The sequence below is a fragment of the Rutilus rutilus genome (assembly GCF_951802725.1).
Source record: "Rutilus rutilus genome assembly, chromosome: 12".
In the NCBI taxonomy this organism is placed as follows: domain Eukaryota; kingdom Metazoa; phylum Chordata; class Actinopteri; order Cypriniformes; family Leuciscidae; genus Rutilus; species Rutilus rutilus.
In genome coordinates this window covers 12,086,465-12,109,892 of record NC_140217.1, presented here as the reverse complement: position 1 = coordinate 12,109,892, position 23,428 = coordinate 12,086,465, and the positions used below count along the sequence as shown (strand labels likewise).

At 36.6% G+C, this 23,428-nt stretch overlaps 1 protein-coding gene across 1 annotated transcript in view; it reads left to right on the top strand.

The window, feature by feature from the left end:
* The first annotated feature begins 6,308 nt into the window (after nucleotides 1-6,308).
* nomo (nodal modulator) overlaps nucleotides 6,309-23,428 on the top strand; it is a 32,058-nt gene continuing 14,938 nt past the window's right edge. The window contains exons 1-16 of the mRNA XM_084426086.1: nucleotides 6,309-6,493; nucleotides 7,898-7,987; nucleotides 11,155-11,200; nucleotides 11,364-11,464; nucleotides 11,552-11,658; nucleotides 12,284-12,356; nucleotides 13,308-13,460; nucleotides 13,595-13,732; nucleotides 13,940-14,029; nucleotides 14,849-14,954; nucleotides 15,102-15,252; nucleotides 19,492-19,663; nucleotides 19,758-19,899; nucleotides 19,982-20,113; nucleotides 23,041-23,177; nucleotides 23,296-23,383. Of these exons, the coding sequence (XP_084282212.1) occupies nucleotides 6,356-6,493; nucleotides 7,898-7,987; nucleotides 11,155-11,200; nucleotides 11,364-11,464; nucleotides 11,552-11,658; nucleotides 12,284-12,356; nucleotides 13,308-13,460; nucleotides 13,595-13,732; nucleotides 13,940-14,029; nucleotides 14,849-14,954; nucleotides 15,102-15,252; nucleotides 19,492-19,663; nucleotides 19,758-19,899; nucleotides 19,982-20,113; nucleotides 23,041-23,177; nucleotides 23,296-23,383 (1,864 nt within the window). The 5' untranslated portion in view covers nucleotides 6,309-6,355. The remainder of the gene's footprint in view (nucleotides 6,494-7,897; nucleotides 7,988-11,154; nucleotides 11,201-11,363; nucleotides 11,465-11,551; nucleotides 11,659-12,283; nucleotides 12,357-13,307; nucleotides 13,461-13,594; nucleotides 13,733-13,939; nucleotides 14,030-14,848; nucleotides 14,955-15,101; nucleotides 15,253-19,491; nucleotides 19,664-19,757; nucleotides 19,900-19,981; nucleotides 20,114-23,040; nucleotides 23,178-23,295; nucleotides 23,384-23,428) is intronic.

Sequence of the window (23,428 nt, the reverse complement as noted above, 5' to 3'; positions counted from 1 at the left end):
ATTAATTATCCAACCTTGTATGTTTTCAATGTACGAGGATGTGTAAATGATTTACATTTGACATATTTAGTGCAAGAGGTACAAGAATTGTAACAAGGAAAGTTACCCTGGGCATCAACAAAAGTAATTGTATCCGGATGAACAAGTTTATCCCTCAAGCTAGAACTTCTAAAAAAAAATACAAAGTGTTTTATTGTTAAATACATTTAGTAACTGAGAATCACTTTGAATAATGTGCCAATGACTCTTAATAATCCTCCTGCTGTCATTACTCTATGCTATTCTACTCTAATGCTATATGTGAATTTAAAGACGTGAGAAGCTCGTATTTCTTTTTTTTTCTTTTTTTCTGTTCATGTAAAGTACAAACTTTTGCATCCGATACTGGATGGCATAATCAAATAACTGTACACAAAATATTGATTCGACTGAATTTTAATAATTTATTAGCTCACCAAATGCAAAACTTCCATGAAGAAAAAACGTTCCTAGCAATGTATAGCGCTGCTGACTTCAGTAACCCGGATGAGCCTGCAATATCTGTTTTGAGCGGTTGTTTTCTGGGAATAACATACCGCTGGATGGCGTGATTGACCCAATCAGAATCAAGTATTCCACAGAGCCATGTGATAATAACATCAGTTAACTACATTAGTTAACATGAACTAATAATAAACTGCACTTCTAGCATACAGTGGGTACAGAAAGTATTCAGACCCCCTTAAATTTTTCACTCTTTGTTATATTGCAGCCATTTGCTAAAATCATTTAAGTTCTTTTTTTTTCCTCATTATTGTACACACAGCACCCCATATTGACAGAAAAACACAGAATTGTTGACATTTTTGCACATTTATTAAAAAAGAAAAACTGAAATATCACATGGTCCTAAGTATTCAGACCCTTTGCTCAGTATTTAGTAGAGGCACCCTTTTGATCTAATACAGCCATGAGTCTTTTGGGGAAAGATGCAACAAGTTTTTCACACCTGGTATCCTCTGCCATTCCTCCTTGCAGATCCTCTCCAGTTCTGTCAGGTTGGATGGTAAACGTTGGTGGACAGCCATTTTCAGGTCTCTCCAGAGATGCTCAATTGGGTTTAAGTCAGGGCTCTGGCTAGGCCATTCAAGAACAGTCACAGAGTTGTTGTGAAGCTACTCTTCGTTATTTTAGCTGTGTGCTTAGGGTCATTGTCTTGTTGGAAGGTGAACCTTCGGCCCAGTCTGAGGTCCAGAGCACTCTGGAGAAGGTTTTCGTCCAGGATATCCCTGTACTTGGCCGCATTCATCTTTCCCTCGATTGCAACCAGTCGTCCTGTCCCTGCAGCTGAAAAACACCCCCACAGCATGATGCTGCCACCACCATGCTTCACTGTTGAGACTGTATTGGACAGGTGATGAGCAGTGCCTGGTTTTCTCCACACATACCGCTTAGAATTAAGGCCAAAAAGTTCTATCTTGGTCTCATCAGACCAGAGAATCTTATTTATCACCATCTTGGAGTCCTTCAGGTGTGCTTTCATGTGTCTTGCACTGAGGAGAGGCTTCCGTCGGGCCACTCTGCCATAAAGCCCCGACTGGTAGATGGCTGCAGTGATGGCTGACTTACTACAACTTTCTCCCATCTCCCGACTGCATCTCTGGAGCTCAGCCACAGTGAGCTTTGGGTTCTTCTTTACCTCTCTCACCAAGGCTCTTCTCCCCCGATAGCTCAGTTTGGCCGGACGGCCAGCTCTAGGAAGGGTTCTGGTCGTCCCAAACGTCTTCCATTTAAGGATTATGGAGGCCACTGTGCTCTTAGGAAACTTAAGTGCAGCAGAATTTTTTTGTAACCTTGGCCAGATCTGTGCCTTGCCACAATTCTGTCTCTGAGCTCTTCAGGCAGTTCCTTTGACCTCATGATTCTCATTTGCTCTGACATGGACAAAGAACTTAAATGATTTTAGCAAATGGCTGCAATATAACAAAGAGTGAAAAATTTAAGGGGGTCTGAATACTTTCCGTACCCACTGTACATTTTACTACGTAGTTGCAATAAACACGTTAAGAATACGTGCAACTGCAGCAGCGGAAGACTATTATTAGAATATTAGAAATCTAATATTCAAGCTGTTTTCTCATTTTTCTAATCTTAATATTAAATCAAAAACACGGATTATCTTGAACCACCACCACGTTTGCGGCAGAAAACTACAGCGCAGTCAAAATGCTCCGTTCGACTTTTCTGAGATCCTCTACTCTTCCCTGTGGATGACCTGTGACCTACTCTCTGTACGATCTGAATTTTCCGCGGTTTGAATTTTAGAAAACTGAATTTGAAGTTCCGAATTTCTTCTTCATCTTGAAAACTTGAATCTGTATTTTTTAAAACGGAATATTTGCAGTCTAAGAATTCAGAACAAAAAAATAGCTTTTTGAAAATACATGTCTATAAAATTCAGCCATATTTCAATTTGTTAAATTTCAAATGTTCAATATTAGTTTAAAGAAATCAAATTCAGAACTATTTAAAATTCCACATAATATTCAATTTTGTTAGATTACACTTTACACTTACAATAATTCAAATTTACACAATTCAAATTCAAATCATTTTGTCATATTATAGGGTAGAGTGGGGGAAAACGCCCCCCACCTGTTTTTCCCAAAATAACCACTAAAAGTAGTCAAGATACATTTTTACTGTTGCTATGCACTACGTTGATAACGGGGATATTCAAATCTCTATGGAGAAGCTGACACCAGCGACATATTTGAAGATAAGAGGATTACATGGTAAATGCTATAATTTTCAGATATTAGTAAACAAGCGTTTAAGAGAATATTGTTCTGCAGGATATCGCAGTGATGTATGATAGATGAATAGTGAAGTATGTAGTTTGAGATCATATATTATTTATAAGGAATATAATTATATTTTAAAAATTAAACATTTTTTTAGCAAAAAACTCATAGCTTGTGGGGTAAAACGCCCCCTACGCTGAGGGGTAAAACGCCCCCCCTGGGGGCATAGTTTCTCTCTATCATAACTTCTATAATAAAATATTTCTGTCTATCAAATCCTTTGTTTTACACTTAATGCAGTATAACTAGGTGGTAAAATCAAAATATTTGAACAAAACATGAAAAAATTACCTCAAGTGAGCATTAACTAGCTAGCTTGCTAGCAAAGTTAGCTCACTGATGGAAGGTAGTTCATTTTGCCTATTTTGAACATTGCTGAAATAAATATTAATATATATACGTTGATACATTACTTGCCTTTTACCTTTAGAGATTAAAAACTATTGTCTGTTAATTTTGCTGTTGATCTATGAAGCAAACTGGTTGGTAAGAAAGGGGGCATTTTACCCATAGACAGTATATAAACTGGACACAGCGACCCCATTGGATTCAACGGAGACAAGTGAAGGCAAATAGAAGCTCGTACTTCCTGATGGTCGAGCGTACTGCGCAGACTCAAACTGAGCTTGACGACGTAGATGTGACGTGAGCAAACCGTCTGTCTTCTAGTGGCTGTGTCAAGCGAAATCTGAATCATTCCCTTCCGAAACTCGCAGAGACGGAGAGTGTGAGTAGGAGCTGTCCATGAGCTAGCAGCAGGAGAAACTTTTGCTAAGTATTCTGATTAATTACTTTGTCATTTTGCCTCCACATCCCCCCGATTGCCCGCGAGCTTCTCCTCCTGTCCATACGGTAATTCTCTACTGTGCGACAGAGAGTCGCGTGGGTATGACGCAATCGTTAGCCTACTTTTACAAAAACTGCTTCTACGGGGCCATAACGTAACATACAAGGTAATGGAGCCTTTTATACATTTTCGTGTTTCTTTAGAAATAAATAATGGACAAATGGAGTCTTCAAACGCTTCAGATGTGAAGATATTCGCTGTCAAAGTGACGTCAAAATGAATGGGAGTCAATGGGATGCTAACAGCAGGTGATGGTCCGCTAGCCAATGGCGGCGCCCGGGGGTACCTTCAAACTAATATGGAACGCTTACCCACTGATTTTACCCCACCTTGGGGGGCGTTTTACCCCACTGCTGGGGCAAAACGCCCCCTTTGTACAAAAATATTTTAAGTGAAAATACTAATTAATTATGAAGGCTGAGCAATTTTAATATTTGGTGAATAACTCCTGCCATAGTCACTCAAAACCGGGATGGCAATTCTAGTCACATTTATGTTTTGTTTCACTGTAATGTCACATTTTCCTTAAGGGGGGCGTTTTCCCCCACTCTACCCTAAATTCCATAGACCTTATTCACGGCAGCGCCATGTTTGATTTTTAATGGGAATGAAAGCGAGGCTGTGAGGGACAGACATGCATCTCTTCAATGGGCTGTACTGTTATTTAATGTGTTTTTGGATTGTTCTGCTCATGAAACACTGGAAAAATATATTTTCAAGAAATTTCAGTTGACAAAAAACTCCCGACAATATAAGCTGTGGAAAACACGGCAAGTCTATCCCTCACAGCCTCACTTTCATACCTGTCATGGAGCTGCTCTGAATAAGGTCTATATACTCACTGCTTGGTCCATATTTCACAAGTCATTTGTTGACGGCCTCTTTTTCTGTTTCTCGTAGTCTTTATCAACACCAGTCTATGATCAACACCCATTTGCACCACCTACTGGTTATGTTTGTAGCAGCACGTGGAGATTGAGGGGACTGCTTTTCCTGCTATTTCAAGCGAATGGTAAAGTCATTTCAGGTTTCTAAAAACATAATATTTTGAATGTGAATATTTATTATTGAATTAAATGCTAAAATGATGTGTGATTTTTATTTATTTAAATATTTACTGGTTAAATATGCAAATGTGTGAAATTGCCTTTACAAATAATAAGTAGGATAGTATTTATCGAGATATAACCATTCACCTTATTATTATTATATTATTTCAGCGGCGGTTTCTTCATTAGGGCGATCGGGCGACGCACCACCAAAGTGTGAAAGGGACTTTCAATCACTATCTCATTCAACCACAGAGTTACGCTAGCAGTCACTCACTGTTGTTCTGCCTCTGGATATAGTCCAATCAGCGCCGAGTCACGTTCTGTGGAGTACCGCCTCTTTTTGGGCGATTTCACTCTGGCTGAGAATCGCCCAGAGTGTTCCCATAGACTTACATTCAAAGATTTTTTTTTTCGAACTGCAGGCACTGCAATGCATTCTCTATGGGTTCCGGGAGGGCTCGCACTAACGTGCTTTCGTCATCATACGTAACCTTAGCTTGTGCAGCGATTGGTGGAAACAAATGTACCTCTATTAGTATTTAGCCATAAGCTGAAGTGACATGCAATAATTTCCTCAGTGCATAATTTACATTTCACGGACATATTCTCCATCTGTAAATGTTAGAAAGTCCAGTTTGCTGTCATGAGTGGGCGAGCTTTCTGCAAGCTATACTTCCGTGAACGAGCGCCGCCGCGTGCATGCGCGCCGAACAGACGGAGCGCAATAGAATAGGAGCGCAATTATTCTGACTAAAATATACATTAGCACTAAATTATAAATATATTTAGCTAAAACATTTGTTGTTGAATATTTGTTGTTGTTGGTGAACATAAATGTGCTAGAGAATTTCAAACCTACATGTGTATTTTTATGATATTAGCTTTTTTTTTTTTTTTGGTTTAGTAAATTTAACTAGCCTACTTCTTTAAAAAACATTATTTTGTTTTTAGATTGTAATGTTGCAATGTTAGAATGTAATGTGATTTGACCCCTTTTTTGGATAGACTGCAGATAGACAGCAAGGTTACACTATGTTTGTTTTTATAACCTTCAATATAAACATTGTTTGTAGGACAATATCGATCAGGATATTAAATATAAAAAGTTAAAAAATTAAATACAGGTTTTTTTTATTCAAATAGAAAAATAATAATTAAATACTCAGATTATACCATACATCGCCATTTAGCCCAAAAATTCAGATTTATTTGGCAATTGGCTATTTCCCAACCCTACCGGCTGAAGTTTTAGCTAAACTTTAGGCTAATGATAGCTACATTATCACTGTTAAATTGTTATTTATCAATTAGCCTACATTCAGTCCTGAATTAAAAATTCAGTTTGTTGTGCCCTCCCAAATTTTTTTAGCACCAGCCGCCACTGTTATAGTTATTAGATATTCATGCGATAGGGACCTTATTCTGACGAATATTATCTACCCATGCTGGTTTTCGAGTTCCTCTCCTGAAACAGCCAATGAAAACAATTAATATAGGCACCGGTCGTGACTGACCAATAGGAATAAGCTAAAATGATTTGCCATTAAAATGATTGGCTGAATTCATTTGAGCCATGTTCACCGTACGTCAGTACGCTACACCAGCGCTGCACGATGGGTGGAATTAAAGAGCTAGTGTTTCTTATTCTACCTTTTTTGTATTTGACATTTGTGAATGGTACTGATGATATTTTGGTAGGCTGTGGGGGTTTTGTCAAGTCAGACGTGGAAATTAATTACTCTGTCATTGAGGTAAGAAAGACTTGAGATTTAGGGTTAAGAATGGTTAGCTGGCTAGCTAGCGCATGCAGTTCCGGAACTGAACTGATTATCTGATCTATATGTCATCTGCTTTCCTAAGAAGTAATGCCTGTAGGTTGTAGATCGCATAATCTGTTGATCCGTCTGTCTTGAATGTAACGTTAGCAGGTTGCATGACAGCTACCTACCTGTCAAGCAATGTCAGCAATTGTTCAAGCATGTTTAATATTATTATCACAGATCTGTCTCGGTTAATTAGATTTGCCTTACTCAAGTTAATCACTGAAACTCTCTGAATTAACTGCATATAGGTAGTCAAGCAATCCATGTTGTTCTCAGTATTAGCCAGTGTTTCAATTTCTTTAAGATTAAGTATGATAGTGCAGAGCTGCCAGCTCTCACGCATTCACCGTCCGAGACACACGCAATTGACACTTTTCACACGCTCTCACGCACAGAAAAATCGCGAAGCAAAGAGGACACGGAGACCGACAGACTAGACAGAGCAGGTTAGTTATGATATAAAAAAAATCTCAGCTCTCGGATTCTGTCACTTTTATTACGAAATTCAAACAATAAATACCGTTTTGGCACTTGTAAATGTGACGCGACAGATCCCTAGCGGCACGTGAACCGATCATCTCTAGTTAATAGTAAATAAACACGAATGAACACTGTTGAAAGATACAGTACAATTTGCCGAAATGTATATTCCTCATACATAATATATTATCGACCAATCAATCAAACAAAGGGGGCAATAAAACAGCTGGAGAACAATTATGTCACATAACATTTACCTCAGGAAAGACATTTGATGACCATAATATAGGCTATAGCACGGTAGTTGGCTGATATGTGTACTATATTACATATTTAGTATATTTTTACTCATTAAATAAAGTTGTTGTTATTATAATAAAAAAACGCATTATATTTAATAAAAATTTTAACCTTAAATAATACTGCCAGCTGACATACTCTGTATGTTTACAGCATTAGGTGAGTTGTTTTTTTCTTGAGAAAAATTAATGCCTACCTAATATTTATCCAAATGAGTCAATATTAAATCAAAGCACAATAATTGAATTGAAATAATAAAAAAAAGCGTAGCTTACCAGAAATTGTAGCCTACCATTTAAACATTGTAACATGTCACTAAAGCTAATAAAATTCAGTTTAGTTACTAAAATGTTTTGACAATCACAATACACTTATTGTGATGCAATAAAAAAAATGTGTCTCAAAACTCAAAAGTTGGCAGCTATGTGATAGTGTATATTACAATTTTGATGAAAATTGACTGAGATATGTAAATGCAATGGCATTGTAAAAAGTAAAATGAATTTAAAATGAGTTCATGGCCAACCTTGACTATGTATGTGTTCTTTACAGATAAAGTTGTACACTAAGCAGGGCTCTCTGAAATATCAGACTGACTGTGCACCAATCAATGGTTACTTCATGGTCCCCCTCTATGACAAGGTACTGTAACTCTTTAGAATGTCTTGTATTCTGAATCTTTTTCTTGAACATTCAGATTGCCTCACCTTTAGTAGGGCTACACAATATCGAGGAACATATGATTCCACTATTTCTTTCTAGATTTTAAGCCATAAAAAACTGACATCTCCAACATGCATGTTTCCTGTTCATTCTATTTAAAGAACTAAGTAAAAATGACCCTCTTTAAAAAGTATCATCTAGCATTAATGGAAAAATATGCTTATTTTACATTATGTACTTGTGCAAAATTACATCTACAACATCAATATAAGCAAATTATGTGGAGAGTGGAGCTTTAATTTATTTGACTATTAATTTCTTCTTTCCGCTTTTTCTATTTGCATAAATATTTCTTTGGCAGCAAGACTATTTTAAATAACTAAATGATGAATAATATTAAAGAAAAACTTAGAGGTAGATCCCTCATAGTAAATTATATTTAGTTAACTTATGATTTTTCATATAGCCTATATTTAAGGAAATATTTATTATAGTATTATAAAGATACTTGGGGCAAGCTGAAGTTGCATGACTTTATATTCATTATTCAAATAAGAATATAACAGGAAAATGTAAGTGCACTGGAGGAAAACACCTTGCTACCTTGAAGATAGATGACAGCATCAGGCCAGTTCCCTTGACAGTCCAGCTATCATATGTTAGGGTTAGTTGCAGGTTCTTTACTTGACACATGCACCACTGCTGCCGCTCAATGCACATTCCAGAAAACGGGTGCATTTCTAGATGTTTCTCTGCTCTTTTCATCTCCATCTTTCCAGATTGATGCAGTAAAATCAAATTGCAATGCATATGCAACCCTTGATGAGTTAATTTGTAATGCATCATGAAATTCAATATATTGTGCAGCCCTAATCTGCAGAATGGTAAAGTTTCCCAGTGGAGTTTAAACTAATCATGTATTGTCATAGGACTCACAAATTGCTGCAAGCTTCTCTGATGGTGTAAATTGGGGCAAAATTCATTTTTGACAGGCCCGTCTATTTTTAACTGGAACAGGAGTTGAGCAGGCTGAGGGACCGCCTGCCAGGCTCTTACAATGCAGTATTTCATCCTTATATCTGCAGCTTCACCTTAATTCACACCATCAGAGAAGCAGTTTCCTGTAGAGCTGCACAATTAATCATTAAAAGATCACGATCTCCAGTCAAACACCCACGAGGTCTTAATCCTAAATGACAACGATTAGCCTGTGTCTATTAAACCTTTGACAAAATCACACTGGAACATTCAGATCTGAGTTTGTGTTGGTGCTGCCGCTGAGTCAGAGAGAGCAGTTGTAGGTATACAGCTTCATATCTTTTCAACATCACAGTATCGTTATAAATATTCATATTATCTCAGAAAAACTGGGATAAAAGTGTATAGTTCGTATATAAACAAACACTAACGTCTTGTCTACCGAAGCGATCAAAAGGGAGTAAATCACCTTTTGAAAGTAACATGGTGCTTGTAACAAGTGTGACTGTAACAAGTCCCCCAGTGGTGAAAATCAAGTTTTTAAATGTTGTTTATATGTCTATGTGGTGTTTTTAATGTGCTTTAAGACAAACCATGTGTAAATTCATAAGTCAGCAGCACCATTGCAGAGTATTTTCTCCTTAAAGGGATAGTTCTCCCAAAAATGAAAATTCTGTCATCATTTACTCTCCCTCAAGTTGTTCCAAACCTGTATGATTTCCTTTCTTCTGCTAAACACAAAAGAAGATATTTTAAAGAAGGTTGGTAATTAAACAGTTGCTGGTCCCCATTGACATCCATAGTACATCCCTTTTTTTTTTTCCTACTATGGAAGTCAATGGGGTCCATCAGTCGTTTGGTTACCGACTTTCTTCAAAATATCTTCTTTTGTGTTCAGCAGTTTGGAACAACTTGAGGGAGAGTAAATGATGACAGAATTTTCATTTTTGGGTGAACTATTCCTTTAAAACTGCAGTGAACCTGTAAGGCCTGCCCAATCGGTCCAACAACAGTAAAGCGGTGAAGATACTTAAGCGGGTGAAGGTTTACTGCATGTTACTGTCTTTTCCACGTGGCAAAGTAATTTGATTCCAATTAAGCTTTTATCTGACTCCATTTTACCACAACCTCAGATTTAAGTTGGAATGCCAATTTGTTATTGGTCATTTATATAATAGTTTAGCAATACATTTGATTGTTCTATTTAACTCTTCACTCTTATTAATCGTTCATTCGGGTGCCAAAGTCGCACAAGGTCCTCGCACCGGCCGTTAATATATTATGTGGGCCCATGATCACAAACTCGCCAGCTTCAAGTCACTAAACAGAGGTAATTGGCTAATGCCTTAGACGGTCGCATTCACGCTTACACAATCAAAGATATTTTTGATATAGCCCCCTCGGTTGTATACACTTAAATTAAAGTAAAGTTTTCTTTAGACAGAGGTCATAACCACTACTACAGATATAAGCAGACCAATATACTTCTCTGATAGTAGCTTTGGTTTGGTCATGCCATGGTTTCCCATGTACACTTGACTAAAGTAACATTACATTAAACAGAGGTAAAACTCACCCTATTTAGGTTGGTCGATCAGCAGTTTGCTGTCCTAAACGGAAATTCCCTTTTAGCCTTTACAACCGAGTACACTTGAATTAGTGCCAAATATTAGCCGGAACTCTAAAATCGCAGTTGGTGTGCCCTAATCTCAGAAAGCAGAGAGTTCCAAAGATTTGGAGCAAAAGAAGCCAAAGCCCTATCACCCATAGATCTCAAACGAGTTAGCAGAACAGTTAAAAGACCAGCTTGGGAGGAGCGGAGATCAAGCAGAGATCAAGCGTTGAGGTGTAGGGGGTTAAGAGTTCTGACAAATATTGTGGAGCCAAACCATGCAAAGCCTTCAAGGTAAGCATGAGAATATTAAAATCAACACGAAACCTCAGAGGGGGCCAGTGTAAGGACTCCAAGATAGGAGTGATAAGATCCTTTGTCTTGGTCCTAGTAAGGATTCTAGCAGCAGAATTTTGTACAAACTGATCAAAACATTAACAAAACAGAATTAAATCATTAATCACAATTATCTGTATGACAATTAATCTGCAGCACAAAGTTCATGATCGTAGCTTATGTGTATGTTTGCACTAATCGGGACTACCATCTTTTACAGGGTGATTTTGTTCTAAAGATAGAACCACCGTCAGGATGGAGCTTTGGTAAGAAATCGATATGATTTCATGCGATAAAATCGTATAATAATTCAATTTTCAATAATTCAAGGTCATGTATACTCTTAAATCTGCTCTTTATCAATCCATGGTGTAACTTGTGCTTACCATTCACCTGTGATGTATTGTGTTATGCATTATCTGTATGCAGAACCAACAACTGTGGACCTACATGTGGATGGAATTACTGACATCTGCACTAAAGAACAAGACATCAACTTCGTTTTTACAGGGTTTTCAGTCCTGGGAACTGTAAGTTGAAATTCTGTACATCTGACTTTGTAAATCAGTTTTTGGTAAGGTAAAAAGAGAATCTGCTCATTTTCTTCACTCATTCAGGTCTTGAGTAAAGGGCATTTGTTGGGGCCTGCTGGCGTTGAAGTAAGTTTGAGAAAAGCAGGAGAAGATGATGGTCTTCAGAGTGTCCTCACCCAAGTTGGAGGCCAGTGAGTAGAGGTTTTTTTTTTTTTTTTTTTTTTCATAAACTGGTAAGGCACGGTCTGACTAGACACTGATCCTGATCCCCTAGTTCTTCTGACACAATGGGCTTAATATTGTCCCGCTCTGCACCGCTTTGTCTAAAAAGAAAATTCAACATATAATTGAGCCAAGACAACACCTCGTAATCCCTAGATCATTTAACATCATGCGAATTTGCAAGTTAAAGTTTGAATGCAGCGAAATATGAAACTTTGATCCTTCTTTTTTGATACTTTTGATTTACACTATTGCATGTACAGATTTAATTCAGATTTCACTCCACTGGTCTATAGATTGTGATAAATTATTGTTTAAAAATATTATGAGTAATTGTTTGAAGTATGCAATGAATTCTTGAAATGATTAAAAATAATATATCCATGACATATAAAATAATTATTAAATTTAACAATACAAACACCAGGTAAAATGACCCCCCATGGCAAACAATATGCCACAGGGGGTTATTTTACCCCAAGGTTCTCTCTTTAACTTTTCAATTCAAAATCATTTTCAGATTTTTACTGCACAAATACTCCATTAACAAATAGACAAAAACATGTTACCCTATCTATCTTGCTTGTTTTACAGGTATTCTTTTCTCAAGGTGCTTCCAGGAAATTATGACATCACCGCCTCTCATGTCTCATGGACCCTGGAGCAGGTATAAAGTACAAACTAGCTTGTTGACAAAATAGTTCTCAATGACAAATAGGTCAAAACCCAAAGAAAGCTGCCACTACATTTCATACTACTATGTTTGTTCATACATTACATTTATGTCAGAGAATCTCATTTAAATATAAATGCAGTTTTGTGTACTTGGAGTTTATTGTTAAATCAAATCAAATTTATTTATAAAGCACTTTTTTAAAAATGGCAAGGTTTACCAAAGTGCTGTATAATAAAAGAAGAGTCTAAACTACAAAAACTACAGCCACATATGCTACTATTGTACAGTATAAGCTATTGAAAACAAGTCAGTTTTTAAATGCAGCTTGAACATGTACATCGATGTTGATGACCTTAAGGACAGTGGTAACCCATTCCACAACCTAGGGGCAGCAACAGCAAAAGCTTGATCACCCTTACATTTTGACCGAGTCTGCGGATTATCCAAAAGCAGCTGATTATTCGATCTAAGGGATTTTGAGAAGCAGTATGTATTGATAAGCTCTGAAATATAAACTGGGGCCAAACTGTGAAGAGCTTTAAAACATACATCATAAATTCTATTCGCTGCTTGACAGGCAACCAAAGAGAGGCCAAGACTGGAGGAATATGGTCTCTCTTTCTTGTATTTATTAGCAACCTGGCTGATGCATTTTGAACAAGCTGTAGGCGTAACGATAAAAATCGATAAAATTGTATATATGTATACAATATATGTATTATATAAAGCATTACAATAATCGAGGCATCGATCACTTTTTTTAAGATCAGTAAGAAAAAGAACTGGTTTTAATTTACCGATTGTTGTATTATTCTTTTTTTTTCCATCGCTAGGGCCAAAAGTTATGATTTTCTTATCATTTAACTGGAGAAAATTCTGATTTGATCCAGCTTTTTATATTGTTCTAAGAAACCTTGTTGGTTTACTCTCCCCTCCCCACAGAGCTCAACCACTGTGGTTGTGTCGAATGAAAATGCCCCCGCTGCAGCTCCTCTTGTGGTAAAGGGCTATGATGTCTCTGGAGAGGTGCAGAGTGATAGTGAACCCATGAAGGGAGTCAGTTTCCTCCTTTACTCTGCCAGCGTAACACAGGAGGTAAATGGTTTTATTAGATTCAAAAGCCAACCGTATATGTCATTCTATAATATGATAATGTCGTCACAAATATGCACAGAATCATCATCTATTATCTGGTAAACTTTTCCTAATCAAATTTGTTATTTATCCAGGATATTAATGGCTGCAGTGTGGCTCCTGTGGATGGGGCTTTAATCGGCGACCCCTCCCTTGTGTATTTGTGCAGCTCCCAGTCTCGTGAGGATGGCACTTTCTCCTTTCCCTGTCTTCCCAGTGGTGAATACACTGTGGTAAGAAGCTGTTTTTACTTTTATTGTCACAAATTTCCATATGAAATGTGAATTGTGAACTACTGGCACACTGAAGCATAATATATAAACACCTGTCTTTTTTTAATTAAAATAATGTGACATTTATTTCCATCTCATGCTGCCTTAGTTAAATCATTTGTAATGATAAAGCACAAATGTCAGAGCTTGTCTCTTCTTGAATTGCAGGTCCCATATTACAGAGGAGAGAGAATTACTTTTGATGTTGCTCCTTCTCGTATGGATTTCAAAGTACAACACAACAGTTTAATGTTGCAGGTGAGTTTCTCAATTCTCTGACTTGTTTAATTATGGTTTAGAGACTGTTATTCAGTTTTTTTTTTTAATTTGCTTTGGTACTATTTTCACAAGTGTACATTTTCAAAACCATTTTCTTGCCACAGAATCATTGTTTCAAAACACAATAAATCTCATTGTAATATGTAATGAGAACATTTGGTTTAATCGCCGGAACAAAAAAATATGATCTATGATTCAGTACTTTTTACAATCATTTAATTCGGTAGCAAATAATGCAAGATATGCAGTATGTTTGAAATAAGCCTTGTTGCTATAACGTTGCTGTCAAAACAGTACAATACAGAGTCTACTCTATACTATAGTGTAGTTAACCCTTTCCGGATGAGTTGTAGTAATTTGTTTGTCTCTACCATGGTAAGCCCTCTGTTTATATTATAATGATGTTGCACACTGTAATATTAAATGCCTGTACTTGATGCATCTCCTTCTGATGCATTTTTGATCAATCTGAAATGTTTATATAGATGAAACGCCTATTTTCTGTGTTGTACATAACATAATTGAAAACATGCTGAAATGTTTTTTTTTTTTAAGTGCGTTTTTGATCATCTGTTGTAGGATTAGGATTAGTACTAAGACTTTTGGAAATGTACCACTTGCTTGTGAAAATTTAACCAAAGCAATTAAAAGAACTGTAGTAATGCTTACGTACTGTCTTCAAATGGACATTAAATCATTAATGAACAAAACATTTTTAATTAATTAACTCATGTATGAAACAATTGCTCAGCAGCCTAACCTGTTTTCTAACATGTTTTTCCTATTTTTTTCTCTCAGCCAATATTCCGGGTCATGGGATTCTCTGTGATGGGCAGAGTTCTGAATAGCCCCAATGGAGAGGGTGTTGCAGAGGCTGTAGTTACGCTTAACAACCAAATTAAAGGTAACTGTGATGATACGCTTTTATTTAAGTAAAATTAACATAATTAGCCATTGGTATACTTCTAAGAACCCAACAACTTATGCTTAATAAACAAATGTATGCTAAATGAACATTTATATTTTGCCTCCTCCCTGGTCTCTTTCACAGTGGAAACTAATGAAGATGGTTCATTCCGATTGGAGAATATGACCACAGGCACTTATACCATCAATACGCAAAAGGAGCTGATGTTCTTTGAGCCAGTCACTGTGAAGATTGCTCCCAGCACCCCTCAGCTGCCAGACATCATCACTGCAGGGTGAGTATGCATATAAGAACTGTCCTTAAAGTTGAAGTATGTAATTTCTGTGCACCTAGCGGAATTACAAAAATAAAGCATATTTTCAAATAGCGCTGGGCGGTATGATGATATATATTGTTACCACTGTATAAAATGTCTATCGTTAGAGATTTTGCTAAATCTTGTATATCGCTGTATAGTATATAATATAAATTCTCAGAAAATGCATTTAATACCAATATATTTAAACTAGAGCTGAAACGATTTAATCGATTAAAATCGATTATTAAAATAGTTGTCAACTAATTTAGTCATCGATTAGTTGCTAAATAACTTTTATTTGCCGTAAGCGGCTCATTTCGTGCATATTTTAAATCTGCGGTGACCAAAGTGGGGCAGTAAATGAGCCACCGGAGGTTTTACTCAGCCAGTACAGCAGGAGAAGTAGCGAATAGCCAATAGCTGGCCTCGTTGTATGTCACGTGCTTCCCGCACAGCGTCTCTGGAGCATTCAGCGAGATGGCGGAGGCAGGCGGCAGTAGAGTAACTGTACGTTCACACCGCCGCCGACTTGAGCTTCCAAAGTTACCGGAAGTCATTCATTTTCAATGGAAGCTGGCTTCTCTCAGAAAAAATAATTAATTGCACAGTCTAACCATCATAGAGTGAAAGTGTATCATTTGCATGTGTTTATAAGTCCTGTCAGTTTAACAGGGCGTGCTTGACAGGGCATATGAACGAGCAGAGAGAGAGAGAGAGCCCCGGCCGCGCACGCGCACTCACCCGAGCGCTGTCTTGCTCTCTCTCTCTCTCCCTCGCGCATATTAATCAAAATCAATTGATACGCAGATTCTGCAGTAGTGTTGTTTGCAAATGTTTAGTCGTAAAAGCTGATAACATTGCTGTTTAAAGCTTTACAAACATGTTCTGTGATCAGTTTGTCGTTTACCAGTTCATAATTCAGTCTTGCAGCCTAATTATGACTGAATGAGAGAGGTAAATGTTTAAATGTATTTGAAATGCACTTTTTTTTCTAAGTATTCACTGCTCTTTTTCACACAGCAGGTTTTTTGTGTGTGTGTCAATTTTTTTTCTGGACAACCTTCTGATGGATTTTACTTTAAATTTTACTTTAAAATGTGAGTTCCATTCAGGTTTCATGCCATTGGCACTTTATTCGAAGGATTGTTTACAATTTCACAGCATAAGCTATAAAGCTGTTTCCCAGGTATAAGCTGTGTGTTTACAGGAAAAAAATTATGAAATTCTGTTTTATTCTTATTCTTCATGAAAATATGTTCTGAAAGATTCCTTAATAAGCTTTGTACGGGATGTTAAACTACTTTAGTAGCCCTAAGGACAGCCATGGTGAAAACATTATTTGAAATCTCCTTGTGAAATTTGCCAGAGTACGTATGGGTCAGTGTTTTGATTGCAGAAGAGTTCGACAAAGGATTACTAACACATAATAAAACACAACTCCAGGTATGTTTTTGATGAGGATATGACAACGCAAAATGGTTAAAATCTAAAAAAGAATCTATGTTGAATGATAAAGAGCCTTTGTTAATAATTTACTTGGGAAAAATGGGCAAAACTAAAATATAAGTACATAAATCGATTAATCGTAAAAATAATCGACCGATTAATCGATTATCAAAATAATCGTTAGTTGCAGCCCTAATTGAAACGTCTGTTTATATATCCATAATCCCTTAATAAAGGAGTCCAGACATTCGAAAAATATCAGTCTACACACGCCTTTTATATTTTAGATGAGGGAAATATAAATGCACAACGGACGTGACAAAAAAAAGTTTAAGGTGGCAACAGATTTTTTATGAATTCTGTGAATTACACTGCGCAAACCAAAAGTAATACTACCCACCGAATGAAGAAGGGTTGACTCTCCACAGAACATAAAATAGTTTTTTTTTTTTTTTTTGATTATATTGAAATCTGCCATATCAGTATGGTAAGATTGCATAATAATCAACTTTATTATACTAAATCGCTCTATTTCAAATGGTTATGGATTATTTCTCATATTGTCAACTGTGTCACCTTGTTGTTCAAGACTCAATATACTGTATAGACCATGGTTTTCCTACCAATTGAACTGCTTGCTAAAATACATTAACTAATATTAATGATTAACATATATGAGTTCAAATCGCAGGTTTCCTCCACAGTCAGGTGAACTGATTGACACTTGTCTGTAGGTGTGACTCGCAATCATGTCAGTTTTATGTTTTGTGTCTAAGTGATCGCATTGTTTTCAACCAGTTTGTGCAGTTCAAAGCACAGTCGTGAGTCAAAATGGTCAAATTTTATTTTGTGTCAAAATGATTGCAATATTATTATTATTATTATTATTATTGTCAGCTTGATCACGGGGTTATAATGAATATTCATGTTTCAACCAAGAGGTGAAAACACGACATCCCTTATGAAAAAGGGTCTCAACTTTCAAATTCAGTTTAATAGATGTCGCTCTTTAATACGATGTGACAGATTTCTGTAGCACCTGAGTGTAAGCGGCAGATCAAGCACACATGGAGCAATCTTCTTTTTTTTTTTTTTTTTGACAGTTACGGGACGAAATACGAACATCAAAAGGTATAAGATAGCCTACAGTACAACTTACAGAAGGGCATTGTGTCTCATAGGACAGTTAACAGTTGGGTGTAAACCGGATGTGTATCAGTATAATGGATTTGATTTTGTGCGTTTGGTCTTAAAGTGACAGCAGCCTAATATACCTACCTGCTGTTCTGTGTCATTAATATGAATCAAACAAAAGAGAAAATAACTTGCTGCTCTTGACTGAATAACTTTTTTAGCTTTAGTAAGAATACATTTAAATTGAATTCATACAGTGAAGACTATGCGATATTTTATTTTTGCATTTGATTTTTACATTTCTGTATAGCCTACTACATGTTAAATAAACCTACTGTACCTGATACATTTCATTTGTTTAATTAATATTTAATGTATATGTCCTATTGTTTGCAATTTGCTTCTTTCTTATTTTTTATAACAGAAATTTGAGAAAATAACACAAAATAATTATATTATTATGTATAGCGTGATCGTGAAATAAGAATTTGGTCATATTGCCCAGCCCTATTTCCCCCAATTCAAACATCAAAAACACAGATCTTACAGGTGCTTGTAAAGTAGGGCTGCACGATTATTTTATGTGTAGCTTGTCAGTGCAGCATGGTTCTGTGATCAGTAGTAAATGCTGCTCCATCTGAAAGCCAGAGGGCGCTCTCGCGCAAACACTGCTTGCCCTGCAGAAGTAGATGATGCACATTATCCCAGGAAATCCCTATGGGCATAATACTATCCTGTAGCTGAATAAACAGAAGATTGAAGCGCTTTGATTGATTTATTAAACGTTGTCTTTTGTTGGACAAGAGGTTCATAAATGCTTTTCGTGTTTGGAAAGATGTTTGACGTGTGTTGAAATGCATGTTATAAGCGACTCAAACTGCAGTGCTTTCAGATGGATCACAGAGCCGTACGTCACTGACAAGCTGCGCATAAAAAATAATCGCAGCCTTTGCAATTTCATAATCGCAATAAGACTGTTTAAGTGCAATGTCGTGGAGCCCTATTAGGAAGGCATGTTTCAACAAGTTCAAGCAGGCAACTTCTTAATAAAAGTTCCAACATGAAAGGAAACATTATAAAAATGGTACATTTGTCTTTCTGAACGGGTGCATAACTATGCTGTATGGTTCATCCATTGTAGCATGTACCATCGCAATGCCCCATTCGCTTTGATGTGGTCATGACCTGTTTAATCGAAGCTAAATGTTTTTTTCCCATGTAACGCATCAGCCATGGTCCCACACCGGCTAAACACCCTCTGGCTCCGCCTACTACAGTAGCCACGCCCCAAACTCTCGCTATACTGTAGGTTAAGCTGGAAAGAGACTGACAGATCTGAGTGGACTGCTCTCAATCTTTTGATGGTTTTGGTGCCTGGGAGGCTCAATGTTTACACTTTTGGGGTAGAAGATAAACCCATGAATGGCATACTAACAGTAGCCAATGAACAATAAACCTGGTTAAGAGAATGTATTTTAACATAAAATATCTTACATACTTCACCTTAAAAAAGAAGTTCCAGCCAGAAAACTGTGGTCAGAGGAAGAACAAGGACTTTAGGTCTCTGCCCTCTAGTTTGAGGCTTCCGCTTGATCGGATTGATAAAAAAAATCTGCCCCACTTTGTCATTTTCAGGTTCAGCGTGTGTGGTCACATCTTAGTCACCCATCTTCCTGAGACTGTTAAACAGCTTGGGCACTACAAAGTTACTCTCTCGGCCCAGGATCAGGGCTTTTTCCGCACAGTTGAAAGTGATAGTCATGGAGCATTCTGCTTTCAAGTCAAACCAGGGGACTACAGCTTGCAGGTAATGATCATTTCTATTGTAACGCCACTTGACTTTTAAAGTTATTGTAGTTGCACGTTAATTAAATTATGTTGTGCTGTGTGCTGTACTGCAGGTGACCCTCCCTGAAAGTGACGTAAAAGCTGGGCTCGCTCTTCAGCCATACTCTCTCGATATTTCACTGGTGGACCATCCTATCACCGATCTTCTCTTCACTCAGTTCATAGCGTCTGTCTCCGGCTCTGTGTCCTGTCTTGGTGAGATATTTTTTCATACCCGCTATCAAATTCGATACGTGTGTTTTCTGTTTTTGTCTCAATGATTGAATTGTGCCATCAGTGGCATGTGGAGATCTGACAGTCACCCTTCAGCCTGTGAGCAGACAGGGAGAGAGGCAGAACCTCCAGTTGTCTGGCAGCAGTGAAACACTCAGCTTTACTTTCAACAATGTGCTACCCGGCAAGTACAAAGGTAAGCACTGTTTTGCCCTGTTTTGATTTTAATGAGCAATAGAGACTATTAAAATGATTATTAAATATGTATGCAAATAGTTTTAGCCGAGTAAACGTGTTCAGTCACCGTTTGTTGGGCCGTGGAATGTCTTAGAAGCGACATACTGCAATCTGGTGATTTACCTTGTGTTGGTCGAAGTCTGTTGGTGCAGTGTGAATTGGTCCTAAAGGGTTAGTACACCAAAAAATGAAAATTCTGTCATTAATTACTCACCGTCATGTCGTTCCAAACCCGTAAGGACCTTCGTTCATCTTTGGAACACAAATGAAGATATTTTTTGATGAAATTTGAGAGCTTTCTGTCCCTCCATTGACAGCAATGTCATTGCAACTTTCAAGGCCCAGAAAGGTGGTAAAAACATAGTTAAAAATAGTCCATGTAACTACAGTGTTTAAACCTTAATATTATGAAGCGACGAGAATACTGGGTAACACTTTATAATAACTGCACGCTATTAATCATTCGTTAAGCATTACTAAACAGTTAATTCATCATTTAGAAAGCATTATTAGACATTAATAAGCAGTTTATAAATACAGCTATAAATGCTTTATTCTTGATTTATAAGCACATCTACATTGTGTTTAATAATTGTATTTGCATACTTTATTAATGATCAATTTATAATTTCTAAATTAAGTATTACATTATTTACAAACCAGTTACATTATTTACCATTATTTACAAACTAGGTGTTGTCATTGATTAATAAGATCAGTTAGAAAGTGTTAGTAAATGTAGTAGATTCAGGCAGTTATAAAGCATTTAGTAGTGGTCAGTTCACTATTTTGTGAGCTCATCTAAAGTGAGGACTATTTATGCTTTGTAAAGCATTTACAAAGGAGATTTAAAGGCTCACTGATCTTCTAAACAGAAAAAGGAAACAAACACACACAGTAATACAGAACATAAAAATATTTAACAGTCTTTAAATCTCCTTTGTAAATGCTTTACAAGGCATAACTAGTCCTCACTTTAGATTAGCTCACAAAAATAGTTCACTGACCACTACTAAACGCTTTATAACTACCTGCATTAACCCTGAATTACAGTAGAAATACATGTTAATAAAGCATGTATTAACACACTAAGTAACTATTACTATATGTCTGAATAATAATATGTATTTAAACAGTTTATTGATCATTTACTTACACTTTCTAAGTGATCTTATGAATCACTGACAACTCCTAAATAACCGGTTTGTAAATAATGCAAAACTTCATTTAGAAATTACAAATTGATCATTAATAAAGTATGAAAACACAATTATTAAACACACTATAGATATGCTTATAAATCAAGAACAAAGTATTTATAGCTGTATTTATAAACTGCTTATTAATGTCTATTAATGCTTTATAAATGATGAATTAACTGTTTACTAATGCTTAACTAATGATTAATAGCGTGTAGTTATTATAAAGTGTTACCGAATACTTTTTGTGCGCAAAAAAAAAAACTAAAATAACAACTTTATTCAACAATCTCTTCTCTTCCATGTCATTCTCATACGCTGTTGACGTAGTGTAAACAGTGCAGCGCTTCTGGGTTATACGCCAGAACGTTGGCTGACTAATTGGCCAGCATCACACATGACCAGCGTCGGCCTAGTGAGACAATAGTGAGCCAACGTTCTGACGTAGAACCCAGAAGCGCTGCACTGTTTACACTACGTCAACAGCGTATGAGAATGACATGGAAGAGAAGAGATTGTTGAATAAAGTCATTATTTAATTTTTAATTACTAACTACTGTAGTCACATGAATTATTTTAACGATGTTTTTACCACCTTTCTGGGCCTTGAAAGTTGCAAAGATGTTGCTGTCAATGGAGGGGCAGAAAGCTCTCAAATTTCATCAAAAATATCTTCATTTGTGTTCCGAAGGTCTTACGGGTTTTACCCGTTTTAACCTTGAGTAGGTTCTAAACAGCTAGACCTTGTCAACCTGCAGATTTCACCTATTGCTGTCTTTGGCAATGTATAAATTACTACACAATTAATTAAAAATTTTAAGAAACTGAAGAAATGTAAACAGAAATTACTATTGTAAAATTATTATTGTATAGTAAAATGTAAAAAAAATAAAAGAAAAATTGTGTGGCTCAGTCTGTAGGACTGTTGCCACACAGCAAGAGGTCCCCCACTGTGTGTGCGTGTGTATGCGCGCGTGCGCACTGGGGTTGCACAAGTCAAAAAGGGCATTCGGCGTAAAAGCTCTGTTAAATAGATGTGCTGATCATTTTGCTGTGGCGACTCCTAACAGGGAGCAGCTGAAAGAGAGTCAAATTAATAAGGTTATTACATTTTACAGTAATATCTGGTCTAGTTATAGTACTTTATAACAAAATATATGCTAATTTTTAAAATAATAATAGTAGTGATAATTAGTGTTTTGCAGAAAAGCCAATATCTGTATCTGTTGCAATGACAAAATTATTTGTATCTGTATTTGGATAAAATCAGATGTGGTTTGGCCTTAAACCAGAAGTTTGTCCAAACTATATGAAAAGCCCTTTTTAAATTCCCTTGGTAATTAACATGCATCCCTTTATAGTTAATGCCTTGTATAATTTATAAAAGTATTTTTTCATTACAAAAATTTCTCTAAATATGTTTTAATGAAAACAATAATACTAAATGTTAAATCAAATAAAATCGCTCTTTAGTAGAGAATGTCATTTGCGTGTGGGACATGTTCCCACCAGTTTTTTGCCAAATTGCAGTTTTTCCATTTTCCACATATGCATATGCTTGTATGTTTATAATTATGTTGAAGTTTTATTATATTGCAATATATTATAGATTAATCATATTATTATTTTTGGAAATCGTGCAGCCTTTCAGTTTAAGAAAAAGATGAACAACCTCTGTTTATCACAGTGTCTATCACCCAAGAAGAGTGGTGCTGGAAGCATAAGTCAGTGGAGATCGATGTACTTGACACATATGTAGAAGGAGTGGAGTTCAGACAAACTGGATACTTGCTGCGCTGCTCACTGTCCCACGCCATTACTCTGGTGAGGCCTGAAAAAAATCTATATTTAATGATGACTGAACACATAGTTGCCAGAATACGCTGTTACTAGTCTAAAATGGTAATGATGATTATGATGCATTATTTGTCTATAATTTTAGGAATTTTTCCAAGATGGCAGTTCACCAGAGAACGTTGGCATTTACAATCTGTCCAAAGGAGTCAATCGCTTCTGTCTGTCCAAACCAGGTGAGCTCAGTCTTTCCTTCAGTTTTGTTGGTGAAGTTTATAGAG